General features: G+C 40.6%; 2 protein-coding genes across 5 annotated transcripts in view; one reads left to right on the top strand and one right to left on the bottom strand.

Annotated features, from left to right (window-relative positions):
* Positions 1 to 357: 357 nt before the first annotated feature.
* On the top strand, positions 358 to 23,919 carry RIGI (RNA sensor RIG-I). 3 transcript variants are annotated; one of them, XM_058864784.1, is made up of 19 exons: positions 358 to 543; positions 953 to 1,178; positions 1,262 to 1,393; positions 3,145 to 3,323; positions 3,823 to 3,973; positions 5,754 to 5,876; positions 6,672 to 6,785; positions 7,691 to 7,844; positions 8,707 to 8,965; positions 9,672 to 9,834; positions 10,245 to 10,346; positions 12,392 to 12,549; positions 13,188 to 13,323; positions 14,219 to 14,367; positions 15,644 to 15,734; positions 16,491 to 16,661; positions 18,305 to 18,456; positions 20,329 to 20,475; positions 22,094 to 23,919. In XM_058864784.1, exons 2-19 carry the CDS (start codon positions 1,073 to 1,075, stop codon positions 22,388 to 22,390), a joined length of 2,784 nt encoding a protein of 927 aa, XP_058720767.1. In that variant the 5' UTR covers positions 358 to 543; positions 953 to 1,072; the 3' UTR covers positions 22,391 to 23,919. The 3 variants fall into 3 exon arrangements, with proteins under 3 accessions (XP_058720767.1, XP_058720768.1, XP_058720766.1); XM_058864783.1 differs by lacking the exon at positions 358 to 543 and having other exon boundaries at positions 918 to 1,178; XM_058864785.1 differs by lacking the exons at positions 358 to 543; positions 18,305 to 18,456; positions 20,329 to 20,475; positions 22,094 to 23,919 and adding an exon at positions 16,857 to 17,039 and having other exon boundaries at positions 870 to 1,178.
* A 432-nt stretch (positions 23,920 to 24,351) lies between these two features.
* Positions 24,352 to 27,628, bottom strand: part of ACO1 (aconitase 1) — a 35,465-nt gene continuing 32,188 nt past the window's right edge. For both annotated transcript variants that reach the window (XM_058864786.1, XM_058864788.1), the window contains exons 18-21: positions 27,429 to 27,576; positions 26,939 to 27,061; positions 25,821 to 26,006; positions 24,352 to 25,059 (exon numbers count right to left, since the gene is read on the bottom strand). In XM_058864786.1, coding sequence (XP_058720769.1) covers positions 24,946 to 25,059; positions 25,821 to 26,006; positions 26,939 to 27,061; positions 27,429 to 27,576 — 571 coding nt within the window. In that variant the 3' untranslated portion in view covers positions 24,352 to 24,945. The remainder of the gene's footprint in view (positions 25,060 to 25,820; positions 26,007 to 26,938; positions 27,062 to 27,428; positions 27,577 to 27,628) is intronic.

Genomic DNA, 27,628 nt, shown 5'->3' with positions numbered 1-27,628 from the left:
TTTATTTACTGTGAAAACAGAATCACAGAAAAAACTCGTTTGGAAAGGACCTTAGACATGATTGAGTCCAGCCTCTGACCACCTTGTCAACCACACCATGGCACTAAGTGCCACACCCAGTCTTTTCTTAAACACCTTCGGGGTGGCCCACCACTTCCCTGGGCAGCCTATTCCAATGCTCAATCACTCTTCCCATAGATAGAACACTTCAGAAAAAGGAACGGAAGGATATTAAGTACTTGAGCGTAAAAGTGGACTAGAAAAGAGTAGAAAATGAAATGTCAGTGCCTGCCTCAATGCCCTTCCTTCTGCCTCTGCTATGCACTGTCCACCACTGGGGACAGGACAAGCTCAGCGGCCTTGTGTTGGCAGGCTTTAGAAAGCAGGAATCTTGTGCTGGGCCAGTACCTGTCAGTCGTCTGTTTGAGAATGGCACATCCACTCAGCACACGGTGAGAGGAGTGGTTTGCGTCAGGAGCTGTCACGTTTAGCAGCGCTTCCCACTGCGGGTGCTTTCTGCCCTGGAACAGGACTGCCCCTTCGGTAAGCCTCCTCGTTTGATGTTCACCTGCCTGATCCGTTTCCTAAAAGCTTTTAGAAGTGTTTCTATACTTTTTTTAAAAAACCCAGGATACGACCTATAAAAGCTCGTTCAGGTTTTTCTGGGGACAAGAGGGAAGAGAAGATAGGATGATGCGTTTACTCCTATTTCTTCGCTGTGCTTTTTCTCACCCTGGCAGCCGCACAAACGGGCTGGTTACAGCCTTTACAGCCGTATGCATGGGCATATGATTAGCTGGGCTCGGGGCGACGGTCCCCTCTTTCCTTTGCTACGGAGAGACGCAAGCGGAAAGCAGCGTTTCCCTTCGAGCGCGCTTTCAGTTTCCATTCTTCAGCCGCACTGAAGTTTCCTTTTCCCGTCGCTCCCTGCTCGGGGGCGGCTCCCACTCAGTCCCTGCCAGCTCTCTCGTACCTGGGGTGGGCTCCGCGCACGCAGCCGGGACCGCGGCACCGGGATCGGCACCGGCACCGGCACCGGGCCCGCGGGCGGCGGTGCGCAGCTGGCCTCGCCATGACGGCGGAGGAGAAGCAGAACCTGCGGTGCTTCAGGCGGTACATCGAGAAGATCCTGAACCCCGTGCACATCCTCGGCAACATGACGGACTGGCTGTCCGACGGTGAGAGCCGGCCCGCCTACCCCCCGCTCCCCTCCCCGTCCCTGCCCCTTCGCCCCTCACTGTCTGTGCTGGCTTCTCGCCAGAGGTGAAGGAGAGGGTCCGAAAGGAGGAGGAGAAGGGGGTGACGGCGGCCGCCGCGCTGTTCCTGGATGCCGTGCTGCTGCTGGAGGCGGAGGGCTGGCTGCGGGGCTTCCTGGATGCCCTGGTGGCAGCAGGTGGGTGCCACTCCCCGGCGGGGCGGTGTCGCTGTTCCGCCCCGGTTCTCCCGGGACCGGCCGGGGCGCTCCGCCCGCCGCGGTTCGGCTGCCCGTGCTGACACACCAGGTCAGGTGCCGCAGGAAAAGGCAGGCTGGCAGTCTGGAAACAAGCCTGCTCGGATGTGAAGCGGCTGGAACAATTCTGAGGATGGAGAAAGCCTCGTTGACAGGAGGCTTGTCTGTCTCAGAGCCTTTAGAGAAGAAACAAGAGTACCATTGTTCTCACCAAATACCACGGAAGGAGGCTAAATCCTCTGAAACAGAAAGCCAAATGGGTTTCAGGAAGTCCGTGAGGATTGACTGATAGCATGGGATAACTTAACGACAGAGCCTTAAATGACTTTTTAAAAGATTTTAAATTATTCAGTGGCATTGAAAGTCTTCTGTTTCAAGAAGCAACCAACCATTCGTAGTTTATAACATGACTGTTCCACAGTAGCTATAACTACTTGATGTGTAAGTTCCTAATCCAGTTCCTTTATGAAATGGAACAGAAAAGATTGTGAAGGTATAAAATGAGCAGCATCTGCCAGCTTTCTTCTATACATGTCTATTGTATCATAGATTCTTCTTTATGATTTATTAGATTTGTTGAATCCTACAATCTCATGTCGTAAAATACTTTTGTTTTCATTTCCTCACTATTAATTGGGAATAATTGTCTCAGTGAAAAAATATTACAAAGTTTCTTATCACTTGGATGTAACCCGCTCATACCTTAAAGCAAGCACTAGGTCCAGAGCAACCTTTTACCAGTCTGTGATAATGCTGATTTCTGAATTGCGGGACTATCTACTTTGAACCTGCTAGTAGAGTTCAGTTTGGTGTATCTTCAGCAAAAATTTGAGACAGTTTACCTGATGATTCAAAGTGCTATCCCAATTACTTGTTAATTGGAACGAGACTAGAATTTAGAATTTCTCTTCTTTTTTGGCAGATGCAGGGATAAGTAATACTTATACTTTATACTATACATTATGGTGGTAAGTTTCCACACCACTCTCCTGCTCCTCTAAAAGGAATTAAGAAGTTTGCAAATTCCTTCGGAAGTTCCGCTGGGACCCTGATCTGCTTTTTTCCACTTCAGAAGCCTACACAGCAAATCACACAAGTCCTTAAAATATGTTTCCCTGTCACTGTCTGTTCCAGGACAGTATTTTCAGCTATTTGATCACTATCTAGATTGCAGGTGTCTGTACTGCTTTCTCTCAGGGACTGGCTTGGATCCAGTACAGGAAGGATTTTTGAAGGAGTGGAGCCAAGGACAAGAGTAAAAGATAAAATGCTGGTAAATAAAAGAAAAGGCAACCAAAGCATCTTGTGATTCTGAGTAGTGTCCTTTGCTCTGGGAATCCTGCAGACGAGCATCATGGAATTCAAGAATTCCAAGGACTGTGTAATTGAAAGACAGGAGTGGATATAGTTGTTTGGGTGATGGCACCTATGACTTATTGTGGCTCTTTTATCGTTTTTTCAGGTGCTACTGCTCTTTTAGCACAGGTATTTCATATTAGGCATAAAAGTGCTATGAAGAAAAACAGTGACTTTTTAGATAAAATTGTATGTGGTTCGCCTAGATTTTTATCATTTACAGGACAAAATAATTTTAATTTCTCTAGAGTGGCTGAGAAAATGTTTTTTCAGCTTGTTCCTACCTATTCTAGCTAGAGATTGAATTCACAGTAATGATTTGTCTCTTTTTCTGAAAGGTTACACTGGACTGGCAGAAGCAATTGAAAACTGGGACTTCAGCAAACTGGAAAAACTGGAGCTGCACAGGCAGCTGTTGAAGCGGATAGAAGCAACAATGCTAGAAATTGATCCTGTAGCCATCATGCCATACATAAACACATGCCTGATAGACAGGGAGTGTGATGAGATCCTGCAGGTATGGTAAAATCATGGTATTGGCCTAGTTTTGATTCAGAGAAGTGCTGGCTGCTTCACCTGTGGGATGAATCAGCACCTGTCTGATAGGTGGCTGGGTGAGGAGGTGGCTGGTCACAGGTCTGCCATAATTTTTATAATTTTTCTTTTCCTGTTCTGAAATGGAAGGCTCACAGATTTATGGCAGATAGAGTTCATTACAAGGACTTTGCCAGACAGAAATTGACAGAAAAGCTCTGTGATATTTCACACCATTTACAAATATTCAAACAAACAGCTTATCTATTGTTATAGTCCAACTAAGTTTAGTGTGTAACTACACTGGCAGAATTGAAGCTGTACTGGGTAAATGGCTGAACCTTACTCTAAAGCTTTTATTCATTGAGAAGGAAATGCAGTTTTCAACTGAACATCAAACATAACAAATTTACCTGCTAAGGAAAGAGCAGTGGGTTTGATTGCTCAGAACCGACGGCAGTTTCTGTTTGCGGTGTGCGCAGATCAGTGAATACAGAAGCAAAGCAGCTGGGATAACTAAACTCATTGAATGCCTCTGTCGCTCAGATAAGGAAAACTGGCCCAAAAGTCTTCAGCTGGCATTGGATAATGCAGGATATTACAATGCAAGTGTACTGTGGAATATAAGAGAAGGTAAACTGTGAATTATTTTAATGATATCCTTTTCCTGTTCTTGTACCAGACAGTAATTTCTTTTCAGGAGAATCAGACTAATTTAGAAGGATACTGTCAGAATACTTTGTGGTCTAAAAAGAAAAAACTCTTAAAAATTTCTTTTTGAAGTCTTTTATATAAAATTAAATACAAGTACTATCCTACAAACAGGCAGAAATTAGTTTTTGACTGTTTTTCCTCCCAGATGGTTAGTCATGGTACCTTCTTATGGAAAGGAGACTCAGGCAGCACAGGCTCTGAAGGCATAAAAATAGCCAAATACTTATCTTCTTCCTTCTCTTCTTAACGCAAGTTTTGCCATCTTTTTAATTGCTTGAGTTGTGACAGATGCAATATTTTCTGATAAAATATGACTAGTAATGTGACAGAGAGTGATACACCTGTGTAATCCCCAGAGCAGATCATATACCTTTTTCTACAAGAAATTGTCCTTACCAAGCATTTATAATGATAAGCAGCCCTTACCAAGTTATTAAGTTCACATTGTGCAAAACTGCAGAATTGTCCCTCATAAGATTTTGCTTTAGTCATTAAATTTACCTGCTTGAAAAACACTTCTGTAAGTAACCTGCAGCATAAAAGAATTTAGATAAGAATATGTTATTTTGCTACTAAAAAAGTGATTTTAGACAGACTGGACTATATATCTTCGTATCTACATTTGCTGTCTCCCTAGCTGCTTATTTGAATTGTTTTTTTAGTTAGCAACAGGGATAAGCTATATTTAAGTGGCTTCTTAAACTCTATTTCTTACTTTGAAATTTTTTTATTACTGCAGTCAAAGGGTGTAATTTCTTAACTGGAGAATTAACTATTATATATGCATGTACATATATACATAATTAATAAATTTATTAAAATTTAGTGTACATAATTAATAAATTTATTAAAATAGAGGTGAAATAATATGTAATAGTAATACCTATATGTACATAGGTATTATTTTATGTAGCTGGTGGCTATACATATTATTTGTTGACAGTTACATTTTTTAAGTTAAAATTATCACTGTCTTTTGGAGCAGCTTCCTCTGACATCCAGCTCAGCAAAGCCAAAGTCAGCCTACTGAAGAAGTATTGTCCATATTGGAAACATTTTACTGCTGGCAGTAAAGAGGAGTCGGTACCAGAAATTAATGGCAGATATTGTGTGCTTTCTGGAGCTGGATTGATGTGCAGATGTGCTCTTTCTCCCCCTCCAAAAGCAGTGCTTTGTGATCATCATATGTTGTTTGCAAAGAGACTCTTCAAGCAGGGCCTAGGGACGGTTCTTTGAGAAAGTATTAATTATAACACCAAAGAAAATTTCTCTTTTGATCATTGTGTAATATAAAGAATAGAGATATTCTTACAATTTCTAGGTCCTTTCAGTAAGTGGGGAGAAAAGGAGAGCAGAATCTTGAATTTATAAAGCTTCTTTGAATTCATAAGAATTTTTCATGCTTATGGTTAATGTCCGTGTTACACAGTGATTTCTTGTCACCAAACACAGAGGATAAACTTTCCTCACAGTCTGTTGTCTCCTTTGTTTTTTGGAAGTTGTTACACATTGTGAACGCATTGTGTTCTTCTAAAACCAAGATTCTCAGTGCTATCCATCTTCTTTGAAAGGAGCCTGTGTGCACCATCATTTTATGTAGTCTTTTTTTTCCAGCAACCAACTCCTTCACTTGTCATTGCAGCAAATATGTTTTAAAATCATCAGGATCAATAACATGGCTTTTTTTCCATTTATATAGATAATGGCAAAGATGTGGATAGTGAAATGACAGATGCCTCTGAGAATTACTTTGAAACCATGGTGACTTTTTCTGAAGAAGCAGAATGTGATAATCTCAGCAAAAATCTCTCTTCAGTTTCAGGTAGCTCTTAAGAACTTAAAAGTTTGTGTTTGATATTTTCCATTTGCTTAGATTCCTGAAGGACACAGATGTAGTGTGCCACAATGGAAGGTACTGAGGAAATAGTACAAATCTCTGACTTGATTTACCTGTCTTCTGTATTAATGTTCAAAAGATCTCATGCTGGGCACTGCAAGTATATGGGGTTGCCCCTCACTTATCACATTTCTAGTGAAGAGTTGTCCTGTCAGCACATTATCAAAAAAGGTCCCCTAACACCAGCCTGTTGTTTATGCATCTCTTCCCAGATATAATTAATTCATACATGACCTGATATTAACCAGTTTAGAGAACTGAATGTGGCTGCGAAGGATCTGTGCAGCGACTGTCATGGCAAATTTTGCTCCACCAGTATAGTTTCTAGTTCCTGTTCCTTAAGTCCAAACACTCTGACAAGACCACAGTTTAAGAGAGTAATAATTTCAAAAGTCTATAGAGCAGAAGGCTAAAATAAATCCTATGTATGTATTTGGGGAAAAATAATCCTTTGTGTTTTCATTCTGAGTTGAAAAACAGACCAGTTGAAGTGAGCGTTGTCAGCAAAGACCTTGAAATGAGTTCATTTTATGAATCACAGTTGAGGGGTAACAAAAGTGTGCCATCAAACTCACACAGAATTCTTATTTGGAGCATCTGTAATGTTCTGTGTAGACTGCAAGGACTCTTCTATCATTTTAGATAGCAACTATATGGGGCGCAACATATTTTTGGCATTTTTATTGCAACAGTCTTTGCAAAAACATTGTTTTATCCTAGGAAGTGTCTATGCATCTCCGTCTGTTTATGAACCAAAGAAGGCTCGGAGCTACCAGATTGAGCTTGCACAGCCTGCTATTGATGGGAAAAACACATTGATTTGTGCCCCCACAGGTAAGGGGATAGACATTTCTTAGAAAAATTTCTTGATGCATATGTCTGAGAAGGATAGGGAGTGGTAAAGGTTGAATCAGACTTCTTCAGCCATTTGTTTCAAAGCTGTCTTCCTTGAAGTAGATCCAGATTTACCCTGCAATTAATGACCATGGGCAGCACAGAGGCTAGCAATACAGATGTGTCTGTTGGCACGTCAGTGCTTGTATTCAGCACACTCAGCATTTGTTTCCATGTTCTGACTTCTGCTTTCTCACTCCTCAGTGTGGATTTTTCAGTTAAAGCCAGTCACTAATCTTTGCAGATATTTAAGAAATTTGTCTTGCAAGTTGAAGGGAAAACAGGATGAGTTAGCTTCAGGCTCCCCTCTCTTCTCTACTGCAATGCCTGCAACATCCAGACAGCCTAATTTTCCCCTGAGCCCTGGGTGAGGCAAGTGGGATAACAGAGGCAGGGACAGAGGAGAGCTCTGGAGAGCCTGCACAGTGAGCCTGAGGGCCAAAGGAAAGCAAGTGAGAGAGGACAGAGGCTGCATGAGGATGGGTGGAAGCTGAAAGGGCTTGGTGTCTATACATAGTCTGATTTGATAAGAGAGCATGTGCTGAGAGTGAAAAAAAGACTCAGTGATTTCAAAGAATTCAAATACAACTGCAAATGGATTTTAGTCCCCAGTGACTGCCCAATTTCCTTTACCGACTGAGACTGTGAGAGAGAAAGGGATGATCCCCCACCTGAATAAACAACATACTTGTGTTTAAATCTGTTCCAAATGTGTTCAAGTCTGGAAAAGTAACAGCCCCATTGTCAGCTCCCCTTTGTTACAAGGCATTTAGATGAGACAAGCTACTGCTTACAGATGCACCTTTTCATACTTGTCCTTTACCTTTCATGTTTTCTGTTTGAAGGATCTGGAAAAACTTTTGTGGCACTTATGATTTGTGAACATCATTTGCAAAACATTCCTTCAGGACGAAAGGCAAAAGTTGTCTTCCTTGCAACCAAAGTGCCAGTGTATGAGCAACAGAAAAATATATTCAGGCAGCATTTTGAAAGAAGTGGGTAAGTGTAATTCTGCCTGGTGTCTCCCTCCACAGAAGATAAACTGCCCTATAGGTCAGCTGTAGCTAGGGCAAGATGTAATGGGTTTGCTGGTGATCAAGAGTGCTTGATAGTGTTATCAGGATGATGCATAGCTGCAAGAATGGCATTGCCGTGGCAGACTTTTTTTGGAGAATCTGAAGTCTGGTTTTGGAGAGTTTAAGCATTCATTTTTGCACATCTATGGAAATGGTGGAAGTATTTCTGTACATAAAAGGTGGGTTGTGTTCTCTCTTGAGAGTCCTTTCACACCTGCTTCTAAAGCTGATGCACTTCCTGGCAGCAGCAGTGAGGTTCCTCCTGCCATTCTCTGTCTCTCTTCTCTAAATGGAGGGACCCAAACTTCTTTGTTTTTTCAACCTCTAGTCAGAAAATGATAGTTCATCTCTCAGTCAAGACTGCAGATTGCTTAGAGGGTCATTAACAACCTATATCTTCTGATTTTGAGGGAACTGGTTACTGAACATCCACATATGTCTCCTTTTATCTATGGGAAAAGGAGGCTTCTGGGCAGAAACAGTCCCATGATGTCAGGCATGTACACAAAAGGGTTGTTACATGTGAACTGACAAATGCAGCTTAAATGTACAACTTAATCATTCCTCAAATATGATGTATTTTTGTTAATGGTAGTTGAAAATTCAGTTATTTACCCTCAGCTTTTTTTTTTTCCTCAGTTTCTGTGGTCAAACTGCCAGCTTTAACTCTTTGGCATTCAAAACTTAGTAACTGCTTTTCAAGCTTGCTGAAAAGCCCATTTTTCTATCTTTCCTTGTCCTTCAAGATATCCTTTTTCATACCATTTTTTGCATCTTCTTTCCAGATACTCTGTTCAAGGAATTTGTGGTGAAACAGTTGCAAATATCTCTGTAGAAAATATTATACAGGACAGTGACATCATTGTGATAACACCCCAGATTCTTGTGAATAGCATGGAGAAAGGGATCCTTAGCTCCCTCTCCATCTTCACTCTGATCATATTTGATGAGTGCCACAACACTACAGGCAACCACCCTTACAATGTGTTGATGACCAGGTACCTGGATGAAAAATTTGACTCCTGTGCAAACCAGCTGCCTCAGGTAAGGCCCAGCCCATCAGGGGTGGAAATGTTGGAGGAAAGTGTCCTGCAATGTAGTCAGCAAAGTCTTGCCTTTTGTGCTGATCCAGTTCAAACTCCCATTTAACAATGGCTGCAAATGGAAATGGTAGAATCTGGAACATTTTTGCATTCTTGGACACTTCCAGGCTTTTTTTCCCATGTCACATCTTCCCTGCAGCTGCCAAGAAAGACTGATCAAACATGACAAGGAGTGGAGTATTTGAGAGCAAACAGAAGAGCTGAACTGTGAGGAAAGCATGCAGTTTAGTAATCCCCTTGTTACCTTGCTATTGCTGTTTTCTGCACTAGAAAATGGGGCCACTGCCTCTGCTGGTCTGAGGTTTTCATCCAGCTGGGAAGACACCTCTGAATGAATGCAAAGGATGGGTCTGGGTGTGGGTTATGGATTTAAGCGTCTTTAAGTTCAACCCCCTTTCTGAGTGGATTTAAGCTTATTTATTTATTTAAGTTTATTTTAAGTTTAAATACTCTAAGTTTGAGTTCCTTGAAGAGGGCATGAATACATACAGGTATTGGGTCTTAGGATTTTGTGCCTACTGCTTGTTTACTTCTGCTGCCTGTTTTGTTTCCATGTTTTTGATGATGGTGGCAATTTGGTGACTGGTAACAATGTCTCCTGGTTTTATTGCATTTGTGACAAAGGAGCTATTCATGTCTGTGTTTAGATTATAGGTTTAACTGCTTCTGTTGGAGTTGGTAATGCCAAGAGCACTAATGAAACTGTAGAGCACATCTGTGTCCTCTGCTCCTACCTTGACATACAGATCATATCCACTGTCAGAGTGAACAAACAAGATCTGCAGAGGTTTGGAAACAAACCAGAAACACGTAAGCACACTTCCTTTTTATTTTCCTGTGAGTTGCAAAGCACCATGATTATGGCAGCTACCCAATCCCCCTTTTTTTTTTATTAAGTTAAAAACTTCAAACTAAGCTAGGGGTTTGCTTCCTACTAGCTTGAAAGAAGTTTAGGTTTGCAATCTCCTGCAGTAAGGCAGTGCCCACTTGGATATATTTTCTCTTTGCTGTTGATGCACCATCTCTAGTTTTTATTCAGTTCTGCCAGTGAGGATTGGGGGCTGTTTTTCCTGTGCACCTGCAGTGCTTATTAACAATAAATTTGATTATGATTGCATGGAACACCATGTGTAGCATTCTTCTAGACAAGAGTTTGTTCTGTGCTTCCTGAGGAAATGTTTTACTTACTCAGCACACTGACTTACGTTTCTCTTCTCTAGATATTAGATGGGTTAAAATGCGAGCTCAAAATAATTTTGCAGACATTATCTCAGGTCTGATGTCTGAGACAGAGGTGTTGATGAGGAAGATTTATTCAGCAGGTAAGATGCTTAAATATGCCTGTGTTGCAGTTCAGTATTTGATTAAACCAGAGTGAATGCTTTTAGCTGCTAGAAGAGACACTCTTTTCACTTCCTATCTCCTTCATTTTTAGTTGCATTTAATCAATATTTCCTCAGTGAGAGATTATAGATAAGGGATTCAACTAATTTTCCCGTTATACCTGATTTGTTTGACAATCATAAACATTTTTGCTTGAATTTCAGCCTGTTACTTGCAACTAAAAACAGTGTGCTTTTGACAGTGTCAAATCCTTCTGAATTTAAAGAATTGGAAACAAAAGGGCTTGCATTCAAAATGCAGGGGGCTGGATTTCATTGATGAGAGATATCTGTATGTTCTTATTTAAACATTTCTCCAAATCCTTCACACCCAATCTGTCTCTGTTAGGAAAATAAGAAACATCACAGTGGTATTACTCTCAATGTTGTCATTTTTTCTGTGCAGCAGAAATTAATTTTCACACTTGCTGCTCTGACACTTCTCATGTTTTCTCTTGTTTCTGAGCTGCACTTGGAGATTGACACATTTCTAGGGTTGCCCTGGCCACCTTTTCTGGTCAGCATTCTGTCCTCTTTATTCTTCTGGGTACTTCTATTTCCACTTTTTACCAGGTCTCCACTATTTTCCTTTGAAAAGCCCTTGAGGTAATGTTTCATTAGGATCTGTGCAACATGAACATCACTGGAGAGAGGATATGGCTGCCCAAGAAAGGAAGGAAACAATTGCCAGTAGGGTTCCAGCTTCAGGAGCTACTCTGATGGGAGGGTTTGCAGAGAGGAGATGCATGATTGTGAAAACAGGTCTCATGATCATGAGATTAATTCTATAACCCTTCAGAAATTAATTTATCTTTTCTGCTTTTGCAGAGTTCCTAAGTGGTGTCCAGTAAGTGGCTTTTATAAAAAACTGGAGAGCAGAAGGGGGTACAAAGCAGAGACCCATTAATGGATATGTTCAGGATCAGCCTTGGTCTCTCCAGCTCCGGACTGAAGGACACTGTCTGTGCTTAGATTGGCTTTTGTACATTGACTGCAGTACCTTAAACCTGTTTGCCTCAGTTCTAGATTTCCTCCCTGCTCTCCACTTCCCAGATATTTGAGAGTGAACTATATTCTGGGGCAGGAAGGGAAAATTAAAACCCACACACAACCAAAGGAAAAAACACAACAAACCAACCCCAAACGCAAGAAGTCTGATCAAAGAACAAAGACAAAAAGATTCTCAAAATGCATGTTACATTAAGCAAACACTTCTGAAGCTTATTTTGCATCACAGTTCCTCTTGCATGAGTGGCAGTGGCTTCCCTTCTGTGGACCCTGTGGTTACTGAAGCTCTTGAAGCACTCAGGCAGAGTATGGATGCAGCAAACAGCTACTGCATCAGGGACAGCCCCTTGGTCAATACGCCTCTGGACTATTTAATGAATGACTATAAACTATTGAGTAGCTGGTAATTCAAGGAACAATGTACATGCTACGATTTTTATGAATACTGTAGGCTTTTTACAGGATAAATGAGCTCTAATTTTATCACTAAAGTCACTGCAGATGTGTGTATATACACAGATCCTCAGTTGAATTGTACTGGGTTAATTTTATGCTATCATCTGGGTATATATTTGGTATATATAGGGAGTGAAGAAAACAGAGCCAGACTCTTCGCAGGTGGTTCCCAGAGGCTGGACAAGAGGCAGTGGGCACAGCAAAAATATTTAAGTAACAGGAAGAACTTTTTTGCTATAAGGTGGTCAAACACTTGCCTGAAGAAATTCTAGACTCTGTCCTTGGAAGTACTCAAAGCCCATTTGAACTGAGTGACCTGCTCTAGGGTGATATGCTTTGAGCAGAGGGTTGAACTAAAGACCTCCACAGCTGCCTTCCAGCCTCAGTGGTTCTGTGATTGAAAAACTGTTCTTTTGCAAAGGCTTTTTAGAGCAAATACTAGTGGGAAATGTGTTATCCTCTAGCTAATGCTTTTTATTTGTTATTCAAGATGAACAAATTTTTTTCCTCTCCTTTAATAGATACCATCTCCCAAATCAACAAGAATTACTTTGGAACACAGAGATATGAACAGTGGATAGTTTCCACTCAGAAGAAATGCAGACTGTTGCAACTGGAAGATAAGGAGAAGGAGAGCAGTATTTGTAGAGAACTTTTCATTTGTACTGAACACTTGCGGGTGAGTGTGCATCCTCTTTCCTTCCCTGCAGAGTCATTCTGTTCCTTCCAATATGGGTATGTTCACCTAGAAGCAGATTTTGAACCAGTTGTTCTGTTTAGAATCATAGAATATAGGCAGAATTGGAAGGGACCTCCAAGGATCATTGGCTCCAGCTCCTGTCCCTGCAGAGGACACCTTCACCATGAGCCCAAGAGCATTGTCCAAGCACTTCTTGAGCTCTCTCAGGCTTGGTGCTGTGACCACTTCCCTGGGGAGCCTGTTCCAGTGCCCAAACCATTCTCTGGGTGAAAAACCTTATCCTGATATCCAGCCTAAACCTCCCCTGACTCAGCCTCAGGCTGTTTCCATGAGTCCTGTCACTGGTCACTACAGTGAAGAGATCTGTACTTGCCTCTCCACTAAGTGAGGGTGTTGAAGACTGCAAGTTGACACAGGCTAAAGCATAAGGCATGTACAAGTTGCATCTATGATACTCACCAGGAGCAGATCAGTGCAGAGGAGACTTTGCAGTGCTTGTGTTGTCATGGAAATGGAACAACACCACAAATTTGCAAAGCTTAATCTAGCTAAATAAAATTTGTGTTCATCCCACCCCATGGAAGATGAGGTCTAAATGTGTGTCTCTTTCCATGCAGAAATTCAATGATGCTCTCATTATCAGTGAAGATGCTCGCATTGAAGATGCTTTAGCCTACCTAAAAGAATTTTTCACAAATGTGAAAAATGGACCATATACAGAGTTAGAGAAGCAGCTGACAGAGAAATTTCAAGGTATTTCCCACAGTATCTGTGACAGTTGCTGGGGAAAAGAGAGCTTATGGTAGGATGGTCCAGGTGTTTCCTTCAAAGTAAGTGCAGTTGTTTTTCCAGAAACTGCACTTTCCAGAAGATGCAGTGACTGCATGGGTGCAAGTGCAGTGTTAAAGCAGCTGAGGGGGACTAAATTTCTGAGGCTGTAAGCTTCTAGTGCAGAAGCTGATGAAATAGTAATAGTAATAGTTATAGCTAGATGGTGTAGTAAGTTCTTACATGCCTGGCTCGGAGATAAGGCAGCAGTGCCATTATGGCTGTGCCCCACAAGTAGGGGGATGGTCTACAATCATGAATGCTGCTAGCATTAGATAAGCCAACATACACTGCTCAGTGCACTGCCTAGCCTCCTGGCTAGTCCCATTCTTCTGGGGAGAAGCAGGTGTACCCTTCTCACTGGAAGTTAGAGGTTGTCACTGTGCTCTGACTTCCGATTTAGTGAGCAGTGGGCTATATTCCAGCCTGTGGTCTGGTGTGTTGCCATGTTGACTGCAATTTTTAATCACTGGGTGGTCTTCCCTTGAGTGTCAGTTGTTTTCTAAGAAGAAATAGCACAAGAGCTAAGTTTGTTTTGTTGCTGTCCTTTGATACACAGTACATCACAGAAGTTCTCTTGTCAGTTTGATGCAAAGTATGAGATATTCATAATTTTGGTTTTTTCTGGGGATTGTGTTGCATTTAAACCAACAGATTTCTCTTCTTGCATATGAAAGCATATTATTTCGAACAGAATAGAAAATATAAGAAGCTAAAAGAGAATGTGTGTGCTGTTTGAAAGTAGGTTTGTATGGAAATTCTGCTTTCTGCACTAGAAAAGGTAAATTTTGCGAGAAACTTTTTTTATTTTTTCTTTCAGAGAAAGAGCTAGAGCTCACTGCTCTTTCAAAAGATGAGTCAAATGAGAATCCAAAGTTGGAAGAGCTCACTTGCATCCTGGATGAAGCATACCACTATAACCCAGAGACTCGCACTATTCTCTTTGCCAAGACAAGAGCCTTAGTAGCTGTACGACATTTTCTTTTGAAACTCCTAAAATGGGAAGTGGGAAAAAAAATTGCCTCATCTATTACCCTTCCCATTTTGATCTGAAATAGAAAAATGTGCATGTATTTGATCTTTCTATTATACTGTGTCCACCTAAGCCCTGATGCTCTGAGGCAGGATGAGTGAGGGTTTTTTTTATTTTTCTGAAAACTACAGTACAGCTATGGTGTCCTTCATGACATCTAACTACATGTTGTAGTTGATCATTAAGCCATAAGATTTTTACTTTAGGTCTAAAGTCAGTTACAACAAGACGTGTTTTAAGGGTTTTGGCTTTCAGGTATAGTGGTATTATGAATCAGCAGCTTTACTGCATTACAGGCTGCACATCAGGAGGTATTTATACATTTCTCAGAGGATTCCTATAGACCTAAAGAAGGTCTGTGCCCTAACACCTGTTTTTGATCAAGAAAAAGGAAAAACTTTGTGCAGCAGATGTTTTCTGGACTCTTCATATCACTGGTCTATTTCATACTTGCCTATGATCGAGGATCTAGGCTGGATGATGCTTTTTTTCCCTTGCAGTACCTTGCTCCCAGAAAAGGTTTGTGCTTGAAGTTAATGTTCTGCTAATCACTAGCATGAGTAGATTAAAACATTTGCTGCAAATATCAGCTGTCTCTGTCTACTGTAAACAGATTTATCAGCTGAACAACCAAGCTCCCCTTCTTATCCTTTTCATCCAGACATGCTGGATGAGTTGCAAATCAGAAAAAATTAAAAGCAGGACGAAGTCCAAACTAACAACACCAAACATCAGCTGGCAGCTTTCCATTTTAGATTTAAAAGCCTACAGTAGCTTGGCTGAATTTTGTTCTTCTGTAAGAGCAGTTTGAACATGCTATTGTCACTGTGCAGCAGAAGTCCAGTTTGTAAATAGCAACTACTTTCCTTTGATGCCAGAGGTGTAGCATTCAATGACCTGTTCATTTATTAGAGAAAAATACAAACTTTTTAGCAATGAAAGGCTACTTGCTCTCTAGCCAACTTTGAAGTTGCAGGAGTAGCAAAAGGGGAAATCAGTCTGGCATGGTTTAATCTGGCATCATGGTGTGACCCTTGCTTTCTTACGTATTAAAAAATATTCTCTCCTGACAAGGAGAGTTACACATTGCCTTCTGCTCATGGGTCTTCTTTTGGAAGTATTGAATGACTAGGCAAGCATAGGAAAGATCTGCCTACCTCAAACTAGCATTTCATCTGCACAGTGAAACTAACTCTGAGATTTGCTTTCCAGGCTTTGAAGAAGTGGATAGAAGCAAACCCTGTACTTAGCCACATAAAGACAGATGTGTTGATGGGTAAGGGAAGAAGAGATCATAAAACAGGTACGCAGATTTGCACTGAGATATGCTAAACCAGTGGTGGCTATGGTGCTAAAGCTGTTCTGCTTTTCCTGTGTTCATCTTCTGTGCACTTAAACAGAGGAAGGTCATGTGGGTTTGCACTTTCATTCTTCCTTATCTGGGAGTCCTTGAATGGATCCTGAGGAGATGCTTGCCTTTTCTCTCCAGAACCTTTGGTTAAAGCAGCAGTAATACCATCAGCGATACTTTTCTTCAGGACTCTGCTGCTGGTTCAAAAGCAGTTTAGAAATTTCACTACCATAGCTTCTTGTGATTAATTCTCATATTGCCTCTGTTACTTTTGTAGATCCCTCTCTTATTTTGTGTTTGTTGGCAGAAAGACGTTATAAGATAGAATGGAAACTACAGCTGAAATTAATTACCTGTGGTTTAAGTTACGAGCTAGCTTGGGCTAACTAAGCTGCATGGGTGCCTCCAATGAAGATCAATAAAGATCAATAAAGGGTGTTGTGTCTAAAATGGTGTTTCCCAGGTTGATGACTTCTGTGTCACATCAAGAGGAATCCCTGGACAGTGGGTATAATGTACACATATACTGCATATATGTGTATATTATATATATACATATATATATAATCATGCATATCAAACTTGAAGTGTTTTTCCAGATCAAAAGTATGTACCAATTGCTAATCACTTAAGTAAAATCAAATGTGGGTATCTTGCTCAAGGAGCTCTTCAGTGTTTTTCTCCTGACACAGTTTCTTGGTACTGTAGGTATGACCCTGCCAATGCAGAGGGATGTACTGGATGCATTCAGAAATGATAAAAACATCAGACTGCTGATTGCTACATCTGTTGCTGACGAAGGCATTGATATTACTGAGTGCAACCTTGTGGTGCTCTATGAATACTTCGGTAATGTCACCAAAATGATCCAAGTCAAAGGTACGGAATTTCCAAGCTTTTACTTTAGAAACCTGTTTTGACCTAGAAATGGACGTGAAATGCTACTAAGTACTGCAGTAATATGTGCATGCCTTGTTCCTGTGTGCCTTAGAGCAAAGTCAAGTGAATGATGGGACATGATAAATTTGTTCACACAGCCTAGTCCTTGATGTTGTCTGACTGCTCTTTTGCCAGGCAAATCAGCCATGCTGCACAAGGTTATTGAACTGTTGAGGACTGGTACCTCAAGTAGACAATTACACATATAAGCACAACTATGGCTAGAAGAACTGTTGTCAGAAATATTACAAATCATTCAAAAAATTTACAAAGGACTGCTGCAATGGAATTTCTTGTATTTCCTTGGCTTCTGAAGGTCTTCCCCAGTTGGTTGGTTTATTACCAGCCCAGCTCCCAGGTACAGGACGCCTGTGCAGATCTCTAATATTTATGACCAAAACAAAGACACCCTGTTTCTGTCTTCCCTGCTTGTCCACAAAGTCTGTCATGACTTTGGCCTTAAATTTGGTGATTTTACCGTATGGCCAGTAGAGGGGAATAAAAAGCCACACTAAATACTGATTTCTGCTTCACATTCCTGAACAGCATAAAACTGCCTACTCTTTTAAGGGTACATCTGAAATATTTTATCTTATTTTCCAAGCAATTAACATCATCGTTTATATATATTATACTTATATATATAAGTTATATATAATATATATAACTTATATATATAAGTTATATCCATTGTACTTACACTTCTTTCAGGGTTTGTGTGTTGTGACCTTCTTATCTGTGTTTTATTGGACCAGAATTGACTTTTATGCAAAAGAAAGTGTTTATTATTAAGAAGCCATTAAAGGTGCAAAGAAAAGAGGTTATGTCAGTTTCAAACCACATACAATCATGATTTTTGAGGAGTAGAAGCTCAAAAGAAAATGTAAACACTTTTTATAACCAAAATACTGCTAAACTGGTATGAGATCACTGTAGCTCTGGGTTTGTCTGTGTCACAGCTTTAATAAACAGGCAGGCAGTAGGCATAGTCACGTAGAAGAGAAGGCACTTGCTGTTGTCTATGTTCTTGTCAGCACTATATTTCCAGTGCCTTAGGTTTTTGTGATATACAGGGGTTTTGGGGTTTTTCAGACACCAATTAGTAGGGCTGAAAACTAATAAGAAAGAGAGAGATCAACTTTTCTTATATATATATATATATATGTATATTTTTTTAAAGTTTTTTTTTAATGACAAGAAAGACAGCAAGTTGCTACACCAAAATTTTATTTTAAAGCATGCCTGAACTCAACACAGGGAGGCCACAGAAGCAGGCTGTGTATATATACAGTGCCTGTATATATATATATATATATATATATATATATATACACACATATATATATATATATATATATACCATATATATACTGGCTAGGGTATATCCATGAGGATACCTGGAAGAGGGATCTTGTTCTGGTTTGTTATAGAAGAATGCTCTTCGAAAGCAGCATTATCTGAATCTCAGAACTTTGCAAACAAAAGCAGCCATGTGGAAGGCCCTTAATAGTCTTATGGCAGACCCGTCACTTTTGCACATGTTGTTAAAAGTAACTAAAGAGCATAAATGTGTTGCTATATAGGTCGTGGAAGGGCAAGAGACAGCAAGTGCATCCTTGTGACAAGCAAAACAGAAGTGGTTGAGAATGAAAAACTAAACAGTTACAAGGAAGAAATGATGAATGCAGCTATTGAAAAGCTACAGAACTGGGATGAAACAACGTTTGCAAGAAAGGTTTGTGATATGTGTAGTTTTCATACTCAGATTATAAAGGCATAATCTATATCAGCCTTCATCTACTAAGGCTTTATGTAGGGCCAAAGGATAACCCAAGGGAAGTGTTCATTTTACTTGATTTCTGACGAAGGCTAGGTCAGAAGAGAAGGGATAGTATGTACTATCAGTTTGCAAATATCAACTGTACAGTAGCTGCAAAAAACTTTTAGAGTGTGAGGTAGAATTTATAACGCGTTGCTTATGAAAAGAGAAAGACTCATGGGTGATGTGAGAGTTGGAGGCTATCTTGGGCACAGTGTACAAAGAAATAGTGATGTTTTGCAGCTGAAAATCAGAGGGACCAAAGCCCAGCTGGATACTCATATGGACCACCACCAAGCACTAAGGAAAAAATCCCCATTCTTTATTGGATATGGGGGGAAACATAGTGACAAAGATGAAGAGAAGAAACTGAGGTGCTTAATGCTTTGTTTGCCTCTGTAAGACTGGTTGTCTTTCAGAGGAGAACAAGGCATTAAGCGCCTCAGGATATCCAGCCCCCTGAGCTAGAAGACAGAGATAGGGAGCAGGATGAAGCCCCCACAATCCAAAAGGAACTGCTGGTTAGTGACCTGCTACACCACTGCAATGCACACAAGTTTATGGAGGCAGATGGGATCCACCTAAGGGTAGTGAGAGAGTTAGTGGACGAGCTCATCAATCCATTTTCCAGCATTTATCAGCAGTCCTGGATAATCAAGGAGATCCCAGGTGACTGGAGGTTGGTCAGTGTGACCACCCATCTACAAGAAGGACCAGGAGGATCCAGGGAACTACAGCCCTGTTGGCCTGACCTCAGTGCCAGGGAACGTTATGGAGCAGATCATTTTGAATGCTATTACCCATCACATACAGGACAACCAGGGATTAGGTCCACCTGGGATGGGTTTATGAACAGCAGGTCCTGCCTGAGCAGCTTGATTTTCTTCTGTTGACAGTGTGACCCACCTAGTGGATGTGGGGAAGGCTGTGGTTGGTGTTTGTCTGAACTTCAGTAAGGAGCTTGACACCATTTCCCACAGCATTCTCCTGGAGAAACTGGCTGTTCATGGCTTGGATGGGTGCCCTCTTTGCTGGGTAAACAACTGTCTGGATGGCTGGGCCCAGAGAGTGGGAGTGACTGGAGTTAAACACAGCTGGTGGCTGTGTATCAGTGGTGTTCCCCAGAGCTCAGGGAAGCCTGGAATAAGCTAGTGGCAGGAACTACTAACAAAAAAGCTTTGTACATAGTTCTCCCATACCCCCTTGGACTCACAGATCATCCTGTGTTTCCAGATGAGCTTTCAGAGATTGAGCTGTGCAACAAAGGGTACCCAGGGCCCCCTGGTCTTTGTGACATTTCCTCTCCCACCTCCAAGCCTTGGTGCAGTTGCTCCTGCTTTTTCTCAGAGGATCCCGTTTCTGCATTTGGTTCTCAGCTCCAGGCTGTACCTTGTTGCTTCTCTCTCTGCAGTTTCTGTGGTCTCTCTAGCTTTCTTTCCAAACCATGAGATTCCCAGAGCAGCAGCGTTAATTCTGCTGTAGGGTCTCACATAACTTAAGTGTTCATACCAACATAGCAGCCTTAGGACCAGAGGGGCTGTTGGGGGCTAGAAGGGAGGAAGGAACAAACAGCAGAAGTGTTGTCCATCACGTAGTCTCATTCTAGCCCTGCATTCTAAATTGACAAATGTACCCTGCTCTTTCTTGGTGTGAGTTGCCAGAACAAGGTTTGTTTTGTTTTGTGCGCTATAAGTAATAGGTTCCTAGATGTTATGTGCCCAAAGTCATGTTTAGCCTGACATTGGGATTTCATTTCATAATGATCTCAGTTTTATTTATTTATTAAAGATACACGGCCTGCAAATGAAGGAAAAGATACTACGAGATTCCAGGAAGAAAGAAACAAAACATAAAGTAGCGGAAGGGAAGAAAAATCTCTTGTGCGGAAAATGCAAAGCGTATGCCTGCAGTACAGACGACATCAGAGTTATACAGGTATGTTCCTGTACAGAAGCACATCCATGACCAAGAGGGAAGTCAGCATCACTGACTTTGTTTGCATTGTTTATCAGTGTGAAAGTGGGCTATTTTGTGAAAACTGGAGGAGAACAGAAATTCTGAGTAAATAAGTAAACCACAGGAACAGTTGTAGCTACTTCTGTAGTATGATATGTGTACCATAATATATGTGATATATTGTCCAAGGTGTGCAAATATGGGATACAGTAGGAATCACTTCAGTTTTCCTGAAGCCCTTCTGACAAATTCTGTTGAAAATCCCCTGATCTTCAACTACATAACTTCCTGGAGTTACTGCTGGATATTTACTTTCCTGAAGAAGACTCTGCTGTTGAGATATTTCTCCCACAGTTTCTGTTGACTTAAAATTATCTACACAAAGTACTGGGATCAGCTTACAAACTCCTTGTCTAATGGGACACTTCGAGTTTTGAAAAGCAAAGTAAACCATGGTTTCATAAGAGTCCTACAGTTTTTCAATATTATTTTGTTTTCCATTCTGTAGGTGTAGTTGACATTGCTTCTATGCATATCCTAGGGACATTTTGATTGTACTCTTTCTGAACATGAGTATTTTCTCTGTAGACAAGGCAAAAGAAGGTAATACTCTTTTCAAACAGAAAGTAGTGATCAGGGAGGAGAGGCTTTTCTGAGCACTTTGAGCCTTTATAGTTCTGCTTTTTATTCTTTATAAGCTTCTTCTATTTGTGCTGCTCTAAAAAGTGTAGTTGCAATGTGATAAGGCCACAGCTGAGCATTACCATGTGTGCCTTCAGGCCCTTGCCAAATTTTTGTTTTTACCAGCCGTTTGTAGAATGTAGATGGTACTTACTAGTCCTCTGCAAGTTGCTGGGAATAGCTTGGCTTTGTGAAAACTTGGTTACATTTCTTTGACAAAAAGCAAGAGCTATCTAAAGCACCTTTGCCTTTTACTCTATTTTGTGCTCCTGGCTTATCACCTATACCTATGCAAATGAAGAGTTCAGAAAACTCTTCAGTAAGTGGTTTTGCTTAGCACTCTGCAAAAAAACCCCTCAGTTTTCAAAATAATCCCTACAAGCTGCATTTCCAGGAGGATCTGCCATCTAGAGCAAATTGTAAATATGCTTTCAAATAAGGCTGTTAATTTCTTTAATCCTTTATTATATGAGCTATAAACATCTACAACTCCTTTGTTAGGGTAATTCATTCTACCACTCTAAAGTAATTGTATGACCCCTCATGGGAAACAGGAGTCTCTCAAACTTGTCCACTGTCTGAATTACTCTCTTAGTTTCATGGCCATAGCTCAAATACTGCAAACAGTTTTTAAACAGCTTACTAAGTTCAAATATGTGTAAGCTGGTGACTGGGGATACACAGTAGATTTTTTTGGCTTTGACGCAAGCCCAGGCCTGGGTCCTTCTAGTACCTGGTGTTCCATGAATGGGGGAGGGGGGGAAGAACAAGGAGTCAAAAGAAGCTGGAATGTGAGCCTTCTGGACAATAGCAAGTGCCTTAATAGAGAGAACATGTATTTGAGAAGGGAAGGGAAAGGACAAGAAAAAATGAAGAATGTTGTTTCTAATATTGTTTCTGGCATGTGTTGTTTCAGGAATCTCATCACACTGTCCTAGGTGATGCGTTCAAGGAGCGTTATATAACAAAGCCCCACCGGAAACCAGTTCAGTATGATGGTTTTGAGAAAAAAAGCAAGATGCATTGCCGCAATACTGAATGCCAGCATGACTGGGGGATCACAGTGAAGTACAAGACATTTGATAATCTACCAGTGATCAAAATCAAAAGCTTTGTACTAGAGAATGTTGAAACTGGGACACAAATGGATTTTCAGAAATGGAAAAACATTAATTTTTCTTTGAAGAATTTTGATGAAGAAGCATCCAACTGAATTCAACATTTTAATGGAGATATTGTTCTAGTGCACTATGCTGAAATAGCAGATGGTCAATTTCCTAAAAAAAACCTTCATTCTTTCTGCTAGGCCCCTCACCTGCGTCTGGCTAGATTGTAAAAGGCTGGTAAAGCCACTAAAAACCAGTATTTGCTATATCATGAGATACTTAACCTGAAGTTTCACTAGAAGGACAAATACATGCCTAGGTGTCTAAATCCAAGTCATTATGGCTGTGACTAACCTGGTCTGAAAAAAAATAAGATCGAGTAGAATGACTAACTAAATATCCAACTTTAGGTGACAGGCTACACTTTCAAGAACTGAGGTGCGAATCAGCATCTTCTTTGCTACTACTAATGTGTTGTTGGACTGCACATCCTTGCAAACAACACGGCTTACTAGCACTTCAGGCACTACTGTAGATACTTCTGAAACTTAAAAAAGTGACTTTCAATGTTCTAGATGTAGATATATAAAATTGAAAGAAAATTGTCCAGTAACTTTACTGTAAGGAAGACACTACATCTCTTGAATCTATCTTTAATAAGAAATGCTTCTGCAACAGAAAGAAATGCAGCAGGGCAGAGCCCTCTTGGGGATTAAAATGGTGACACTTTTTCATATCACTGCACCTTGATCGAGTTGCTGTTGCTCGAGTTGCAACACCCTCCTGTGTTGCTGAGCTGAACAAGCCCTAATAGGGACAAGACAGTGCCCTACATCATGGGTGGAGGTTCATTTTTGATGGGGATTAGCACTCACCTGGATAACCTGTCTTATGGACTACCCAGATCCCAGACTTCTCTAAGAAAAACAGAAATCCCTACAGAGTTACGAAATGCTGTACTTGTACAGTCTAAAGCACCTGATGATCCTACACATTTTCAAGCTTAGTATTAATTATTTCTAGAACCAAAACCAAATTCATTTTAAGTTCACTTTGTGTATTTGACAATGTGGTATGGTATGTATGTGCAAGAATTATGTCACAAAACACTGGAACTAATTAAAAAAAAACCCAAAAAACCAAAATGCAATCCTGCTTCCCTTTTTTTAAGAGTTAAAAAAATTAGCCTAAATTTATGAGTTCAAAAATTAAACTGCCTAAATCCTACTCAGTGAGGATTGTGTTCTTGTAAAGTGTTGCATTAAAAGTGAAAGAACTTTGTAAGCACTGCTTCATGTTCCATCCCAGTCCATGGCTTTTACTGTGAAAGCTGTATGCACTGCACTGTATGGGAAGGCTGAATCTCAGTCCTACAGTAACTTCCTCTGTACTTAGTTTTTACCTAAAAGGAAACACCGAACAATGAATAAAGATGATTTATGTTTAGATAATGCCTCCCCTCCAAAAATACTAGGAATGAAATACTTTTGAAAAAGGCTGGCTTAGCACTGTCAGATTAAAAGTAAATGGAAAAAATCACAGTTCTTAAGTATCAAATTGCTCTGTGAAAAGACAATCTGCTTTGGGACTCTTTGGATAAAAAAATAATCAGTCCAAAATTCCAGTTTATGGTAGTAACTACTGGGAAGTTGAAGTTGGAAAGTTTTGTTATTTTCATAGTCTTTGAACACAAGGATTTCAGACTAAACTCTACAACCTCTCTTGGCAATCTCCTCCCATCAGCGCTTGGTCCCTCAGAGTGAAAAGGTGTGTTCTGTTGTTCACAGGAAACATTGTGTTTCACACTGTCGTGCCACTGCTTCTTGCTCTGTTATTAAGCACCACTGAAAAGAGCCTGGCTGCGTGTTCTTTTGTGCCCTCCATTCAGATATTTGTACACAAACAGCAGAGATATCCCTGAGCCTTCCCATCACTGGACTAAACAGTCCAGGATCTCAGCTTCTCCTCATGAGAGACACTTCAGACCCTGCAACATCACGGTGGGCCTCTGACAGATTTACTAGAGGAGCTCTCCAAGACCGAGGATAAAATGACAGAACCACCAAACTTTTTAAAAATAAATTTAATTTTATTTATTAGAAATATCCCCAATAAGTCCACCTTTCCACAAAGGCTTAGATCTTAAACAGAGTTCACATTTTTTAAAATTAATAAGCAGCTAAATAATTTCAATATTAGATTCAGATTCTGTTTAGCTGAATAAGAAAGCAAGTCAGTGTCAGGTAATCAGAAAGGAATAAAATTTTTTTTATACTGTCAGTTAATTTCTAAGTCACTGATGAGAGCATAGAACTTAACTTCAGAGTCAAACTAAGTGGATCAAATACATGAAATCAGCTCGTGATCTTCAATGGTTCTACAGATGCCAGCAGTATTTTAATGACTTTTGCACTGTGTTCTACAGTAAGTCAAGCCAATTGCCATACAAAACAGTTAATAAATGCTGTTTACTTTATATGGGTGTGTCCAGTTTCCTGATACACAGAAAAATTCAGCACTGTAAACAAGCCTTCTAATACAATCGACAGAAAAAAATTGCTCACTTTATGGTTCACACTTTGAAATGCACGATTACTATAGTTTCATTGTGCTCAGCAGAAGCAGGCTTGTACCTGGACCTTTTTGCTTCATCTTTTTTTGATTAGGATGCCATTTTCCGGATCATGTAGTTCAGAATGCCGCCATTGTGGAAGTAAGTAAGCTCCACATCAGTGTCAAATCTCATGATTGCATGAAAGGTTTTCCCGGTGTCCAGCTGTTAAGGTCAAAGAAAGTCATTCAAGCAGCAGAACCTTGCACATGTTACTTGATATCATAGTAAAATAAGGACTACTAGGATAGTTTTGCAATCTTAAAAAATGGTGACAGAAAGCTAAAGTGAACAGCCACCAGTACTTCTATCCACACTAGACTGCAGGAAGCTGCTTGAGAAGAAAGTGGTTTAAAACAGAGCATAACAAACACAGTATGGCATCTCATTGCATTTGCTGCTTCATTTATAACTCAGAAATTTATAGTGGACTTTGAGTGACTGGTCCAAAAAGACAGGATGGCTTTGTGTTAACTAAAACAGTTTGAGCATCCTGCTTTTATATCTTGTCATAGTAAATCATAGAATGGTTTGGGCTGGAAGGGACATTAAGGATCATCTAGTTCAAACCCCCACTGCCATGGGCAGGAAACATTCCCACAAGAGAAGGTTGCTCAAATCCTTATCCAACCTGACCTTGAACCCTTCCAGGGAGAAGAAATCCACAGCTTCTCTGGGCAGTAGTTCCAGTGCCTCATCTCAAGTTACTCCTTGTATCTAAGCTAATTATATCTTCCTTCAGTTTAATTCCTATTAGAATGACTCCGTCAATTTCCTTCACCGTCTCAGTTTTCTCCCTGGTTTAAGTGAATCTGACTGCCATATGTTTTGAACAGCAAAACATGTGACAGCATATGTTTTGAAGAGACAAATAATTTAGAGTAAAATTAAGTGATTCGGAAATTCTGCTCTTACGTGTCTCGTACCTTAATCTGGACATTCATCTGTGGTCTTAGTTTTTCAGGAATGATAATCGTGTAACGCTCCCGTCCAGTGAGTCCTAAAGTTCCTGCATCCTCTCCAGGTAAATACTGCAGAGGAATCACTCCCATTCCTACTAGGTTGCTTCGATGAATTCTTTCATAGCTTTCAGCAAGCACAGCCTTGACACCCTGGGAAATGCACAATAGGTTGAGTTATTTCATAGTTCAGAACAGTTTTTCTGTACTCGAAAGCAGAAAAGTGGTTTGTTTGTAGTCCCCTCCATTTCATTTACCAGCTACTGTAGAGTCAGCAGGTCTGTCTGACAGCAAACTGTCAAGGATGACTTGATTATACATTAACTTTCACACCTCTTTAAAAGAAGCCTGACTCAAAAAAGTAACATATTTTCTCAGGAATCCTGCATCTACTTTAATAGGTCTTATGCAGAGCAGCACTAGTCATTTCCACAACTCTTCCTAATTCAGTGTTGCTCTCCTGTAAGGATGCAGTTTAAATAATTTTGAAAATTTTACATGTTAATACATTTAACATAAAAACTAATTGCCAGAAAAAAATCTCCAAACACCTAGATGAGCTTAAACACCAACTTGCATAAAACTTTCTCTAATAATGCAAGAAAGCTTGAATCAGAGTTCTTTCTGCAAACAGTGTAAGACTGGACAGACAAAGAAAGAAGCAGGTATTTCACTGAATGTGGGTATCTATTTGGCTCCCATGGTAAAGCTATGCTAAATTTAATTTTCACTGATACTCTTCTCTTACACTTTCTAGTTTCCTTGTAAGTGAGGTTAAGGATGCTGCTGAAAGCAGACCTATGGTTAATGGGGTTATGGAAAGTGGAAGTAAAAACTGCGCCTTTCTAGTGTGGCCTTGTGGATTTCTAGATGAAGATCAGTAAAGCCTTCCAGTCAGAACAAGATCTATTAATGTTAAATAGCTTTTGCAGATCTACTGTGGCTCTTGGAGGCAGCTGAGATTTCAAAACAGCTCTTTCTACCAAAAATGAGAATGAGCTACTCAGGATTTGGTCACAAGCTAGTCTTACTGACAAATAAGCGGACTGTTAATACTGTTCTCCTAGTTTACTGTTGCCACTCACCAAGAGGAATGGTCCTTTAGCAGCCCAGTCTCTGGAACTTCCTGCACCATATTCCTTCCCAGCCAGCACAATCAGAGGATGACCAGCCTGCTTGTATCTTTCTGCAGCATCAAACACATCCAGCTGAAATAAAAATGCCAAACACTTAGTAAACTTCTTGCAGGTAGAAGCACAATTCCAGGGAAAGGAGGAAAGAGAAGTGTCCCCACATAAACAATTGAAGCCCACAACTTCCACCACGCAGCACTTTAAGGATATTGAACCATACAGCACCAAACCTGCACCTTCCACTGGTGCTTTTACACCGGTTACACTCACCACTGATGTGCCTGAAGGTGCATGTGACTGTTTCCCTGAGTCAGCTCCTGCCCCCTCAACTAGCTTTGCTGAGAAGGTACTGAAGTAAATTACTAAGCTGGTAAGAAGGAAAGCCAGCACTAATCCACTCGGTTATCAGTGAACCACAGTTTAGAGCAGCATGTGTACTTACAATTTCCCCAGAAGGGAAATGGATTGTCTGAGGTCCTTGTTTGTCAATAAACTTGTTGACCAAGCGAATGTTTGCAAATGTCCCTCTGGCCATGACAGCATCATTCCCTCTGCGGGAGCCGTAAGAATTGAACTCTCGAGGAGTCAAGCTATTAAGGGAAAAGCAGAAAGGAAGCTGTTGGTTTTAGACTAAAAGTACTT

The sequence above is a fragment of the Poecile atricapillus genome, chromosome Z (assembly GCF_030490865.1).
Source record: "Poecile atricapillus isolate bPoeAtr1 chromosome Z, bPoeAtr1.hap1, whole genome shotgun sequence".
Lineage (NCBI taxonomy): Eukaryota > Metazoa > Chordata > Aves > Passeriformes > Paridae > Poecile > Poecile atricapillus.
Note: the sequence above shows the minus strand (reverse complement) of the source record. Positions and strands in the feature narration are given on the sequence as shown.

Excerpts from the sequence above, each read along its gene's own strand:
- RIGI (XM_058864784.1), top strand. The coding sequence starts at position 1,073 with ATGACGGCGGAGGAGAAGCAGAACCTGCGGTGCTTCAGGCGGTACATC. Across the intron at positions 12,550-13,187 it reads TTTGTACTGAACACTTGCGG|AAATTCAATGATGCTCTCAT; the intron begins GTGAGTGTGCAT and ends CTTTCCATGCAG. Across the intron at positions 16,662-18,304 it reads CAAAATGATCCAAGTCAAAG|GTCGTGGAAGGGCAAGAGAC; the intron begins GTACGGAATTTC and ends GTTGCTATATAG.